At 48.0% G+C, this 14,213-nt stretch overlaps 1 protein-coding gene across 2 annotated transcripts in view; it reads left to right on the top strand.

The window, feature by feature from the left end:
* Window positions 1–14,213, top strand: part of STXBP3 (syntaxin binding protein 3) — a 273,208-nt gene that overhangs the window by 155,855 nt on the left and 103,140 nt on the right. For both annotated transcript variants that reach the window (XM_063940160.1, XM_063940159.1), the window contains 3 exons: window positions 910–988; window positions 9,092–9,192; window positions 9,285–9,433. In XM_063940160.1, the coding sequence (XP_063796230.1) occupies window positions 910–988; window positions 9,092–9,192; window positions 9,285–9,433 (329 nt within the window). The remainder of the gene's footprint in view (window positions 1–909; window positions 989–9,091; window positions 9,193–9,284; window positions 9,434–14,213) is intronic.

Here is a 14,213-nt window from a genome sequence, read left to right as displayed (position 1 = left end):
CACCCAACAAGCTGGGTGCTCCTGCTTCTAAGCAGACTATAGCGCGCTGGATTTGTAGCACTATTCAGCTTGCGCATTCTGCGGTGGGACTACCGCAGCCTAAATCTCTATAAGCCCATTCCACAAGGAAGGTGGGCTCATCTTGGGCGGCTGCCCGAGGGGTCTCGGCTTTACGACTTGGCCGAGCTGCTACTTGGTCAGGGGCAAACACGTTTGCAAAATTTTATAAATTTGATACCCTGGCTGAGGAGGACCTGGAGTTCTCTCATTCGGTGCTGCAGAGTCATCCGCACTCTCCCGCCCGTGTGGGAGCTTTGGTATAATCCCCATGGTCCTTACGGAGTCCCCAGCATCCACTAGGACGTCAGAGAAAATAAGATTTTACTCACCAGTAAATCTATTTCTCGTAGTCCATAGTGGATGCTGGGCGCCCATCCCAAGTGCGGATTGTCTGCAATACTTGTAAATAGTTATTGTTACACAAATCGGGTTGTTATTGCGAACCATCTATTCAGAGGTTCCATTGTTATCATACTGTTAACCGGGGTTCCTATCACGAGTTATATGGTGTGATTGGTGTGGCTGGTATGAGTCTTACCCAGGATTCAAAATCCTTCCTTATTGTGTCAGCTCTTCCGGGCACATTGTCCTAACTGAGGCTTGGAGGAGGGTCATAGGGGGAGGAGCCAGTGCACACCAGATAGTCCTAAAGCTTTCTTTAGATGTGCCCAGTCTCCTGCGGAGCCGTCTATTCCCCATGGTCCTTACGGAGTCCCCAGCATCCACTACGGACTACGAGAAATAGATTTACCGGTGAGTAAAATCTTATTTTTTATATTGATTGCAAAAAGACAAGTTGCTGTATTTATTGCAGGAAAGTAGATTTCATAACTTATTTCTGTATTCTAGTCTGTAGACTGTGTGGTGAGAGACTTCACGTTTAAATCTTCCTGTACGTACAAAGCTGCGTATGTATACTTCAGTGACAGTAAGTACTGGATCAGCACTGGGGACACGGACATCATATTCACACTGGTCTGTTTGGGAAATATACCGTAAACGTGTATACATCAGACCTAGGCAAGCTGTGGCTCGCCAGCTGTTGTGAAACTACAAGTCCCAGCATGCCCTGCCGCAGTTTTGCTATTAGGGAATGCTAAAACTGTGGCAGGGCATGCTGGGTTGTGTAGTTTCATAACAGTTGGCGAGCCACAGGTTGGCCAGGCCTGGTATACGTTTTTATTAGCGATTCATTGGCTTTCTGATTTACTTTATTCACATGTTATATATAATTATATTGAGATAATTTTACTCAGTTGAAGAAAACAACAGACGACTGTACTTTATCTAGTTGATTGTGTTATTAGAGGAGGTGCCCCCCCCCCCCCCCCCCCCCCCCCCGGTATCCCCGCAGCACACTAAAACAGCTGCCACTGTTTGTTATTACAACTACTACAGAATTTAGTAATACCTTACTATTGCATTTTCAAGAGAAACTGGTTGGCCAATATGGCTATTAAGGCAAATTGATGGCAAAAGTTAGGAAGTATCATATTTACAGTGCATGTAGTTAGGGCACAGTCTTTCTGAAGAAAGAGAGTCCCACGCATTTCTCAATATACAGATGTGTCCTCATATATCTGGCCTCAATATGCCATGCAGCACTTTTATGAGCCCCCAGGTCCCATGCAACTCTAACGCCTGGAGTCTTTTTTTCTCCTGAAATGTGTCTTAAGCATAACGAATACGACTGGGACACACAAGACTGTGCTGATTAATTTGCTATGACACTTGTATATTGTGTGTAACAGAGGGGTCTATTTACTAAGCCTTGGATGGAGATAAAGTGGACGGAGGTAAAGTTCCAGCCAATCAGTGTCTAACTGCCATGTCACAGGCTGTGTTTAAAAAATGACAGTTAAGAGCTGATTGGCTTTATCTCCTTATCTCCGTCCACTTTATCTCCATTTACAGCTTAGTAAATAGACCCCTGAGTCTGTATATGGAACAGAACAAGACTTGTACTGGTAAAAAGCTGTTGCTGCTATATTGTAGTACTTAATATACAGATTCAGTGACTCACTCACACACAGATATACAAGAGTCCTATATCAAATTAAGCAGCGCATTTTCCTCCTACGCCTTAGTCACATTATATTGCAAATAAGACGCATTTTTGGACAAAAAGATGCCCGACACTAGAAGATTCTTACGCTACCTGATGTGCCAACAGGGGCTGTTTGGCGTGACTGCAGCAAAGATGTATGAGGACATATCTGTAACAATAGGCTTTGACTTTAAATAATACGGGTTGTATTGCTTCAATTTGGATGAATATAGCATCTAAAATACCAGTTTTAGACATATGTTAAGAATCCCCTAATTTATGGTCTGTATAGGGCCTGCATGTTTTCTTGCATCTGCTGTGATGCCATTAAGATATTAAAGGGTGAAAAACTGATTTTCCAGAGTTGTCTGTGAAAGTAGTGGCTCACAGTATTGAGTTAATACTTGTGTATTATGCTTTGTGATGTATGTAGGTAATAATTTACTGTAGGGGGAGCACTGTTCCTTTATATTACACCGTTTTCTTGATAATCCACTTCTGCAACGACTTGCATTTGTACTTTCAGTTTCTCTGACGTCCTAGTGGATGCTGGGGACTCCGTAAGGACCATGGGGAATAGACGGGCTCCGCAGGAGACTGGGCACTCTATAGAAAGATTTAGGACTATCTGGTGTGCACTGGCTCCTCCCCCTATGACCCTCCTCCAAGCCTCAGTTAGATTTCTGTGCCCGGCTGAGCTGGATGCACACTAGGGGCTCTCCTGAGCTCCTAGAAGAAAGTATAGTTTAGGTTTTTTATTTTCAGTGAGACCTGCTGGCAACAGGCTCACTGCAACGAGGGACTAAGGGGAGAAGAAGCGAACCTACCTAAGTGGTGGTAGCTTGGGCTTCTTAGGCTACTGGACACCATTAGCTCCAGAGGGATCGAACACAGGACCCGACCTCGTCGTCCGTTCCCGGAGCCGCGCCGCCGTCCCCCTTACAGAGCCAGAAACAAGAAGGTGGTCCGGAAAATCGGCGGCTGAAGACTTCTGTCTTCTCCAAGGTAGCGCACAGCACTGCAGCTGTGCGCCATTGCTCCTCATGCACACCACACACTGCGGTCACTGATGGGTGCAGGGCGCTGGGGGGGGGGGGGGGCGCCCTGAGCAGCAATAGTAACACCTTGGCTGGCAAAACTAACACCATATATAGCCCCAGAGGCTATATAGGTGTATATTAACCCCTGCCAGAAACGATAAAATAGCGGGAGAAAGCCCGCCGAAAAAGGGGCGGAGCCAACTCCCTCAGCACACTGGCGCCATTTTTCCCTCACAGCTCCGCTTTAAGGAAGCTCCCTGGCTCTCCCCTGCAGTCCTGCACTACAGAAAGGGTAAAAAAGAGAGGGGGGGCACAATTTAGGCGCAGTATATATATATTATAGGCAGCTATAGGGGAAAACACTCTGTATAGTGATATCCCTGTGTTATATAGCGCCCTGGTGTGTGCTGGCATACTCTCCCTCTGTCTCCCCAAAGGGCTTTGTGGGGTCCTGTCCTCTGTAAGAGCATTCCCTGTGTGTCTGCTGTGTGTCGGTACTGCTGTGTCGACATGTATGATGAGGATAATGATGTGGAGGCGGAGCAAATGCCTGTGAATGTGATGTCACCCCCTGCGGGGTCGACACCAGTGTGGATGGACTTATGGAAGGAATTACGTGACAGTGTCAGCTCCTTACATAAAAGGTTTGACGACATAGGACAGCCGGCTACTCAGCTTGTGCCTGTCCAAGCGTCTCAAATGTCATCAGGGGCTATAAAACGCCCGCTACCTCAGATGACAGCTACAGATGTCGACACGGATACCGACTCCAGTGTCGACGATGATGAGACGTGTGTACCCTCCAATAGATCCACCCGTTATATGATTGAGTCTATGAAAAATGTATTACACATTTCTGATGATACCCCAGGTACCACAAAAAAGGGTATTATGTTTGGTGAGAAAAAACTACCAGTAGTTTTTCCTGCATCTGACGAATTAAATGAGGTGTGTGAGGAAGCGTGGACTTCCCCAGATAAGAAATTGATCATTTCTAAACGGTTAATGGCTGCGTACCCTTTCCCGCCAGAGGATAGGTCACGCTGGGAAACACCCCCTAGGGTAGATAAAGCGCTGACACGCTTATCACAGAAGGTGGCACTACCGTCTCCGGATACGGCCGCCCTAAAAGAACCTGCTGATAGAAAGCTGGAAAGTACCCTAAAAGCTATATACACACACACTGGCATTATATTGAGACCCGCTATTGCATCAGCTTGGATGTGCAGTGCTGCAGCTGCGTGGTCAGACTCCCTGTCGGAAAACATTGATACCATGGATAGGGACAATATTTTGCTAACGATTGACCATATAAAAGACGCGGTCTTATACATGCGTGATGCACAGAGGGATATTTGCCGGCTGGCATCAAAAATAAGCGCTATGTCCATTGCCGCCAGACGGGGGTTATGGACTTAGGCAATGGTCAGGTGATGCCGACTCCAAGCGGCACATGGAAGTTTTACCCTATAAAGGGGTGGAACTTTTTGGGGAAGGTCTTTCAGACCTCGTTTCCACAGCTACTGCTGGGAAATCGACTTTTTTGCCACAGGCTACCCCACAGCAAAAGAAAGCACCGTATTATCAGGTACAGTCCTTTCGGCCCCAGAAAACTAAGCGGGCTAGAGGCTCATCCTTTCTGCCGAGGGGCAGAGGAAGGGGGAAAAAGCTGCAGCACACAGCTAGTTCCCAGGAGCAGAAGTCCTCCCCTGCGTCCGGTAAGTCCACAGCATGACGCTGGGGCTGCTCAGGCGGAATCGGGAACGGTGGGGGCACATCTCAGGTTTTTCAGCACACAGTGGGCTCTCTCACAAGTGGATCCCTGGGTCCTTCAAGTAGTATCTCAGGGGTACAGGCTGGAATTCGAGACGTCTCCCCCCCGCCGTTTCCTAAAATCTGCCTTGCCGGCAACTCCCTCTGCCAGGGAGGCAGTGTTGGTGGCTATTCAAAAACTGTATTCACAGAAAGTGATTGTCAAGGTACCCCTCCTTCAGCAAGGAAAGGGTTACTACTCCACAATGTTTGTGGTACCGAAACCGGACGGTTCGGTGAGACCCATCTTAAATTTAAAAGCCTTGAACACTTATATCAAAAGGTTCAAGTTCAAGATGGAATCGCTCAGGGCGGTTATTGCGAGCCTGGAGGAGGGGGATTACATGGTATCCCTGGACATCAAGGATGCGTACCTGCATGTCCCCATTTACCCTCCGCACCAGGAGTACCTCAGATTTGTGGTACAGGACTGTCACTATCAGTTCCAGACGCTGCCGTTTGGGTTATCCATGGCACCGAGGGTCTTTACCAAGGTAATGGCCGAAATGATGATACTCCTTCGCAAGAAGGGAGTTTTAATTATCCCGTACTTGGACGATCTCCTGATAAAGGCGAGGTCCAAAGAACAGTTGATAGTGGGGGTGGCACTTTCTCAGGAAGTGCTACAACAGCACGGCTGGATTCTCAATATTCCAAAGTCACAGCTGGTCCCAACGACACGTCTTCTGTTCCTGGGAATGATTCTGGACACAGACCAGAAAAGAGTGTTTCTTCCACTGGAAAAAGCCGAGGAATTGTCATCTCTGGTCAGAGACATCCTAAAACCAGGAAAAGTGTCGGTACATCAATGCACACGAGTCCTGGGAAAAATGGTAGCTTCGTACGAAGCAATTCCATTCGGAAGGTTCCACGCAAGGACGTTCCAGTGGGACCTGTTGGACAAATGGTCCGGGTCCCATTTCCAGATGCAACAGCGGATAACCCTATCGGCCAGAACCAGGGTGTCGCTGCTGTGGTGGCTGCAGAGGGCTCATCTACTAGAGGGCCGCAGATTCGGAATACAGGACTGGGTCCTGGTGACCACGGATGCCAGCCTTCGGGGCTGGGGGGGGCAGTCACAAAGGGAAGAAATTTCCAAGGACTGTGGTCAAATCAGGAGATTTCTCTTCACATAAATATCCTGGAGCTAAGGGCCATTTACAATGCCCTAAGCCAGGCAAGACCCCTGCTTCAAAACCAGCCGGTACTGATCCAGTCAGACAACATCACGGCGGTCGCCCATGTAAACAGACAGGGCGGCACGAGAAGCAGGATGGCGATGGCAGAAGCCACGAGGATTCTCAGATGGGCAGAGAATCATGTATTAGCACTGACGGCAGTGTTCATTCCGGGAGTCGACAACTGGGAAGCAGACTTTCTCAGCAGGCACGACCTCCACCCGGGAGAATGGGGACTTCATCCAGAAGTCTTCCAAATGCTGGTCAACCGGTGGGAAAAATCACAGGTAGACATGATGGCGTCCCGCCTCAACAAGAAGTTGAAAAGATATTGCGCCCGGTCAAGAGACCCTCAGGCGATAGCGGTGGACGCTCTAGTGACACCATGGGTGTACCAGTCGGTTTATGTGTTTCCTCCTCTACCTCTCATACCCAAGGTACTGAGAATAATAAGAAGGCGAGGAGTGAAAATCATACTCGTGGTTCCGGATTGGCCAAGAAGAGCTTGGTGCCCGGAACTGCAAGAGATGCTTACAGAGGACTCTTGGCCTCTGCCGCTCAGACAAGACCTGCTGCAGCAGGGACCCTGTCTGTTCCAAGACTTACCGCGGCTGCGTTTGACGGCATGGCGGTTGAACACCGGATCCTGAAGGAAAAGGGTATTCCGGAGGAAGTCATCCCTACCCTGATCAAAGCCAGGAAGGATGTCACCGCAAGACATTATCACCGCATTTGGCGAAAATATGTTGCTTGGTGTGAGGCCATGAAGGCCCCGACGGAGGAATTTCAACTGGGTCGATTCCTGCACTTCCTGCAAGCAGGGGTGACGTTGGGCCTCAAATTGGGGTCCATAAAGGTCCAGATTTCGGCTCTGTCGATTTTCTTCCAGAAAGAACTGGCTTCACTGCCTGAAGTTCAGACTTTTGTCAAAGGAGTACTGCATATTCAGCCTCCTTTTGTGCCCCCAGTGGCACCTTGGGATCTCAATGTGGTTTTGGCATTCCTGAAATCACATTGGTTCGAACCACTTAAGACTGTGGATTTAAAATATCTCACGTGGAAAGTGGTCATGCTGTTGGCCCTGGCGTCGGCCAGGCGGGTTTCAGTTTTGGCGGCTTTGTCTTGTAAAAGCCCTTATCTGATTTTCCATATGGATAGGGCAGAATTGAGGACTCGTCCTCAGTTTCTCCCAAAGGTGGTCTCAGCTTTTCACTTGAACCAACCTATTGTGGTGCCTGCGCGGCTACTAGGGACTTGGAGGATTCCAAGTTGTTGGACGTAGTCAGGGCCCTAAAAATTTATATTTCCAGGACGGCTGGAGTCAGAAAGACTGACTCGCTGTTTATCCTGTATGCACCCACCAAGCTGGGTGCTCCTGCTTCTAAGCAGTCTATTGCGCGCTGGATTTGTAGCACTATTCAGCTGGCGCATTCTGCGGTAGGCTTACCGCAGCCTAAATCTGTAAAAGCCCATTCCACACGGAAGGTGGGCTCATCTTGGGCGGCTGCCCGAGGGGTCTCGGCTTTACAACTTTGCCGAGCAGCTACTTGGTCGGGGGCAAACACGTTTGCAAAATTCTACAAATTTGATACCCTGGCTGAGGAGGACCTGGAATTCTCTCATTCGGTGCTGCAGAGTCATCCGCACTCTCCCGCCCGTTTGGGAGCTTTGGTATAATCCCCATGGTCCTTACGGAGTCCCCAGCATCCACTAGGACGTCAGAGAAAATAAGAATTTACTCACCGGTAATTCTATTTCTCGTAGTCCGTAGTGGATGCTGGGCGCCCATCCCAAGTGCGGATTGTCTGCAATACCTGTACATAGTTATTGTTACAAAAATCGGGTTTTGTTGTGAGCCATCTCTTCAGAGGCTCCATTTGTTATCATACTGTTAACCGGGGTTCCTATCACGTGTTATATGGTGTGATTGGTGTGGCTGGTATGAGTCTTACCCGGGATTCAAAAATCCTTCCTTATTGTGTCAGCTCTTCCGGGCACAGTTCCTAACTGAGGCTTGGAGGAGGGTCATAGGGGGAGGAGCCAGTGCACACCAGATAGTCCTAAATCTTTCTATAGAGTGCCCAGTCTCCTGCGGAGCCCGTCTATTCCCCATGGTCCTTACGGAGTCCCCAGCATCCACTACGGACTACGAGAAATAGAATTACCGGTGAGTAAATTCTTATTTTTTCACAAACATCTGAGTGTACATCTTTACCAATGTCATTTTGACTTGTACACTTGAAAGTCCTGTCTGATTTATCATTGGTTTTTTTCACCCATAACCTCACATCCTCTCATTTCTAACACAGTCTATTTTAAAATGCAATTTCTACACCAGTATAATCGACACTTCTATCCCGCTTGATACTAAATTATTGCTGTTCAGCATGCATATTTACCAACACTGTACTTTCACCTGATTTCTGCAAATATACTGCTCTTGTCTCCCATACAGCCTCCATTCCTACTGTATTTACCTCATCCACACTACTGTATATGCAGGTTTTCTTCCTCGCCTGGGAATAACTTGGCTGTTTCCGCCAAGTTCACTTTAATGCTATCAGCTTTATTTAACTACTATACAGATGAATATGATCATGTATGATGTTTTGCCGAAACATACACATGTTTATGATAATGATGATTACAGTTTAAGCCAAAACCTCTTTCTTTTTTTGTTTTTGCTGAAGGAAATCGTTTTCCCCAATGTCTGCAAAATAATTATTTCCTAGCAAACTTTCTTTTTTAATAACCATTTGCCGACTTGGTGGGATATATTATTTTATGTCTACAGAGATCCAGTTAACACATTAGTTAACATATTGGATATATGCAGAGAGATCAGAAACCCTGTCTAATTAAATAGATGATATAGATAAATACAATGCATTGTCATTACAGCATAATAAGTGTTTTTTGTTTTTTTTTGTGCTCATGAACATTTTGTTTTACAGCATGTCCTGACTACTTGTTTTCCAAACTAAAGACATGCCAGGCCAAAACCATAAGAAGATGCAAGGAGGTCAATATAGCCTTCTTCCCAAAAGAGTCACAGGTAATTCCAGTGATTATGCCCATAATTTTCTGCTTCTGTATGTTGTATACCATGTAGTCAGTCATGTTGCTTGGGTATCTTGTTGCCCTTAGGTGTTCTTGCTAAATATTGCTGATCCTTTTCACCTGATGTACAGTCCAGATAAGGCTGTAGACAAGGAATCTGCGATGCAATCCATTGCTGAACAAATAGTGACCCTCTGTGCAACTCTGGATGAGAACCCCGGGGTCCGCTACAAAAGGTAGTGTCATTGTGATCTCATCCATCAATATTGTGAGATGGTGACATACAGACGGCGGAATTCAATTGTTTTTCCGCCAGCAGCCACTAGATGGCGACCAAAGAGCTATTCAACTATTCAATTGTAGCTCCATTCAGGGGCAATGACTGTCCGTGTCTGCTTTTCAGCTTGCACCCCCCCAGGGGAGGCAAGCTGAAATGCGCGAAAACTGACTCATTTGGGCGCCCCAACGACACTTTTCGCAGTTTGGTCAGGTTTACTGCTGTATGCAGCTAAACCATACCTCTAAGGGCGCAAAAACGACATACAATATATCTCCGCCAATATCTCCCATCACTTTAGATGGTAGATCAGGCGCAATAATCAATTGAATACCGCCCGCTGAGTTCTATGAATGCATTATACATTTTTCTCTTACGTCCTAGAGGATACTGGGGTCCATTTAGTACCATGGGGTATAGACTGCTCCACTAGGAGTCATGGGCACTTTAAGAATTCGATAGTGTGGGCCGGCTCCTCCCTCTATGCCCCTCCTACCAGACTCAGTTTATAAAATGGGCCTGGAGGAGCTGGTCACGCTGAAGGAAGCTCCTGAAGAGTTTTCTGCATTTATTCTCTATGTTTGTTATTTTCAGGCAGCGCTGGTTGGCACTAGCCTGCCTGCATCGTGGGACTTGTGGGGGCTTAGGGGGGAAAACGACGGGCCAACCTCTTGAAGGGTTAATGGTCCCATTCCCCGCTGACAGGACAGTGAGCTCCTGAGGGAACTATTCGCAAGCCCACCACGGCGCGCGTACATTCCCGCAGCACGCCGCCTCCCCTAACAGAGCCCGAAGAATGAAGAGTGATGAGTACTGAGCCGGCGTCCCGGTTAGCGGGGCGCCGGCCATTATGGCGGCACGAGGGTACAGAGATGCACAGCTTCTAAACAGGGCGGAATGCCTCTCCAGACACAGTACACAACTGCGTCTCAGTACACTGTACACAGTACCCAAACTGGTAAAAACAGCCTTAAAACGGTTCTGTTCCATTTTAAGCACAAAAATGACCTCAGCTAGTATAAAAAAAAGCGGGAAGACTGCGCACCATTGAAGGGGTGGGGCTTCACTATGAGAGGATCCAGCAGCTCACCAGCGCCATTTTCCCTCTGCAGTGGACAGAGATGGTGACTGACAGGGACGCACAGCTCCTCTGGTGTGACTCCAAATTACCTCAGCGGTACCAGGGGGTCATAGCAGGGAGGGAGCGACTATTAGTGTACTAAGTCCCCTATCAGGGTACTTAGTCTGTGACCTGGCTAAGCTTGGCATTAGCGGTAAGGGCGCTGTGGTGGCTGGCTCCAAACATCTCTGTCTCTCCCTGAAGGGCTCTTTGTGGGTTACTTGTGCTTAACCTTTTCGTGTGTATGTGTTGTCACATTTACATTATGTCAGGCAAAGAGTGTGTTTCTTGTACAGCAGAGTGTTCCTCTTCACCAGAGGGTTCACTACTGGGTACTCAGGGTTCACAGAATAGCGGGCTGAACCGGAGTGGGTTAATTCTCTTGGAGGAATGATCTCCACTCTTTCTTCAAAATTGTCCCGCAATGAGAAAGAGACGCAATACTTAAAACAGACTGTGGATGAGTTTATGAACAGAGACTCAGTCCCCAAAACAGCGTCTCAATCCCCTCCCATTAGTCTGCAAAAGCGATCTCTGGCCCATATCCTGCAGTCGGACTCTGACAGGTCAGACATGGAGGAGGGGGAAGTGGACTCAGAGGGGGAAATGCAGCTCTATCACAGGGAATAGAGGCTCTTATGGAGGCTATCGGAGATGTTCTGCATATTCCTGATAAGGTGTCAGAGGACTGTGAGGAATTTTATTTAATGTAATAAAGAAGTCCTCAGTTACTTTTCCTGTGTCAAAGGAATTGAATACCCTGTTTGAAGTACCATGGGTTAATCCTGATAAGAAGTTTCAGATCCCTAAAAGGTTGATCTCATCTTTTCCTTTTCCTCTGGAGGATAGGAAAAAATGGGAAAATCCGCCGATAGTGGATGCATCAGTCTCTAGGCTGTCACGTAAAATTGTATTGCCTGTTCCTGGTGCAGCCTCCCTGAAAGACACACTGATCGTAAAATTGAGACTACACTCAAATCATTGTACACAGCTGCTGGGGTGGCCCAAAGACCCACTATTGCATGTGCGTGTATCACTAAAGCCATTGCTAAATGGTCAGGTAACCTAACTGAGGGGTTAGATTCCTTATCTAGGGGGGGATTCTGTTACTCCTGCAGCATATACAGGACTCTGCGAACTTTATGGTGGAAGCCATAAAGGAAATAGGCGTGCTTAACGCTCGCACCACCGCTATGGCAGTGTCGGCACGCAGGGGCTTGTGGCTACGCTAGTAGACTGCTGACGCGGACTCCAGGAAAGTTGTGGAAGGCCTACCATTCACAGGAGAGGCCTTGTTTGGAGATTAATCAGACAAATGGATCTCCACAGCTACTGAGGGTAAGTCTACGTATCTTCCTTCCGCAGCCCCCCCAACCAAGAAGACTTATTCAGTTTCTAAGTTACAGTCCTTTCGGACGGCCAAGTTCAAGGGCAGATCCAGAGGTGCTTCTACGTCCTCCAGCGGCGCAATAGGTAAACCATGCAAACCAGCAACAGCAGGTGCTCAGGAACAGAGCTCAGGCTCTGCTTCCTCAAAGACTTCAGCATGACGGTGGACCACAATTCCTGGAAGGCTGTCAGGTGGGAGCCCGACTACAATTCTACAGTGAGATCTGGTCAAGTTCGTGCCAGGATCCCTGGGTCATAGATCTTATTTCCCAGGGCTACAGACTGGAGTTCCAAAAGCTCCCACCTCACAGATTCTTCAAATCAGGCTTGCCAGTTTCACAAGAGGCAAGTATAACTTTACAGCATGCCATCCAAAAACTGGTACAGACTCAGGTCATTGTTCCAGTTCCACCTCATCTACTCAACAAAGGGTACTATTCCAACTTGTTCGTAGTACTGAAGCCGGACGGTTTGGTAAGACCAATTCTGAACCTCAAGTCTTTGTACCCGTACTTACGAGTGTTCAAATTCAAGATGGAGTCTCTGAGAGCGGTGAGCTCAGATCTAGAGGAGGGGGAATTCCTAGTGTCTCTGGATATCAAGGATGCGTACCTTCATATTCTGATCAGGCCGCCTCATCAGGCTTATCTCCGGTTTGCACTGCAGGACTGTCACTACCAGTTCCAGGCCCTGCCATTTGGTCTCTCCATGGCACCGAGGGTGTTCACCAGGGTGATGGCAGACATGATGTTTCTACTCCGCAAACGTGGAGTGAACATAATGCCATACCTGGACGATCTCCTAATAAAAGCGCCGTCCAGGGAAAGGTTGCTGGACAGCATTGCTCTCTCATTCAAACTTCTCAAGGATCACTGGTAGATTCTGAACCTTCCGAAATCTCACCTAAAGCCAACACGGAGGCTCCCATTCCTGGGAATGATACTGGACAGAGTCACAAAAGGTATTCCTTCCGTTGGCAAAAGCATTGGTAATCCAGTCGATGGTTCGGGATGTCCTGATGCCAACCCGGGTGTCTGTGCATCTTTGCATTCGCCTTTTGGGGAAAATGGTGGCCTCTTACGAGGCACTTCAATACGGAAGGTTTCACACAAGACCCTTCCAGCTCGATCTGTTGGACAAATGGTCCAGATCGCATCTTCACATGCACCAGAGGATTCGTCTGTCGCCAAAAGCCAGGATCTCCCTTCTGTGGTGGCTACAGTCTTCCCACCTCGTTGCAGGATGGAGGTTTGGAATTCAGAACTGTATTCTGTTAACCACAGACGCAAGCCTCAGAGGTTGGGGAGCAGTCACTCATGGGGTGCAGTTTCAGGGAAGATGGTCAAGTCAGGAAGTCATCCTTCCAATCAACATTCTGGAAGTCAGGGCCATATACAACGCCCTTCTGCAGGCCTCACATCTTCTTCAAGATCAGGCAATTCAGGTCCAGTCGGACAATGTGACGGCAGTAACGTACATAAACCGACAGGGCGAAACGAAAAGCAGAGCAGCAATGTCAGAGGTGTCAAGAATTCTCCTCTGGGCAGAAAGAAATGCTCTGGCGTTGTCAGTGGTCTTCATTCCGGGAGTAGACAACTGGGAAGCAGATACGACCTGCACCCGGGGGAGTGGGGCTTTCACCCGGAAGTGTTCAGGTACTTGACAAGTCGATGGGGATATCCACAGATTGACATGATGGCCTCTTGTCTCAACAAGAAGCTCACAAGGTATTGTTCTAGGTCGAGATACCCACAGGCGGTGGCGATAGACCCCATGACAACTCCATTTGTCTGTCAGTTGGTGTACGTGTTTCCACCACTTCCTCTGATCCCAAGAATTCTAAAACGAATAAAAAGGGAAAAGGTTCAAGCAATACTCATTGCTCCGGAGTGGCCAAGAAGGGCCTGGTACACGGACCTTCTGGAGATGCTCCTCAAAGATCCGTGGCCTCTACCTCTTCGTGAGGATCTTCTGCAACAGGGCCCGTTCGTCTATCAGGACTTACCACGGCTACTTTTGACAGCATGGAAGTTGACCGGCTAATTCTAGCCAGGAGAGGGCTCCCTAACAAAGTTATCCCAACTATGATCCAAGCCAGGAAGGGGTAACGTCTAAGCATTACCATCGTATTTGGAAGAAATACGTCTCTTGGTGTGAGAGCAGAAATTATTCTGTGGTAGAATTTTATCTGGGACTTTCCTGCTTTTTCTGCAGGCAGGCGTGGATGTGG

The sequence above is a fragment of the Pseudophryne corroboree genome, chromosome 9, assembly GCF_028390025.1.
Source record: "Pseudophryne corroboree isolate aPseCor3 chromosome 9, aPseCor3.hap2, whole genome shotgun sequence".
NCBI classification, from domain to species: Eukaryota; Metazoa; Chordata; class Amphibia; order Anura; family Myobatrachidae; genus Pseudophryne; species Pseudophryne corroboree.
Note: the sequence above shows the minus strand (reverse complement) of the source record. Positions and strands in the feature narration are given on the sequence as shown.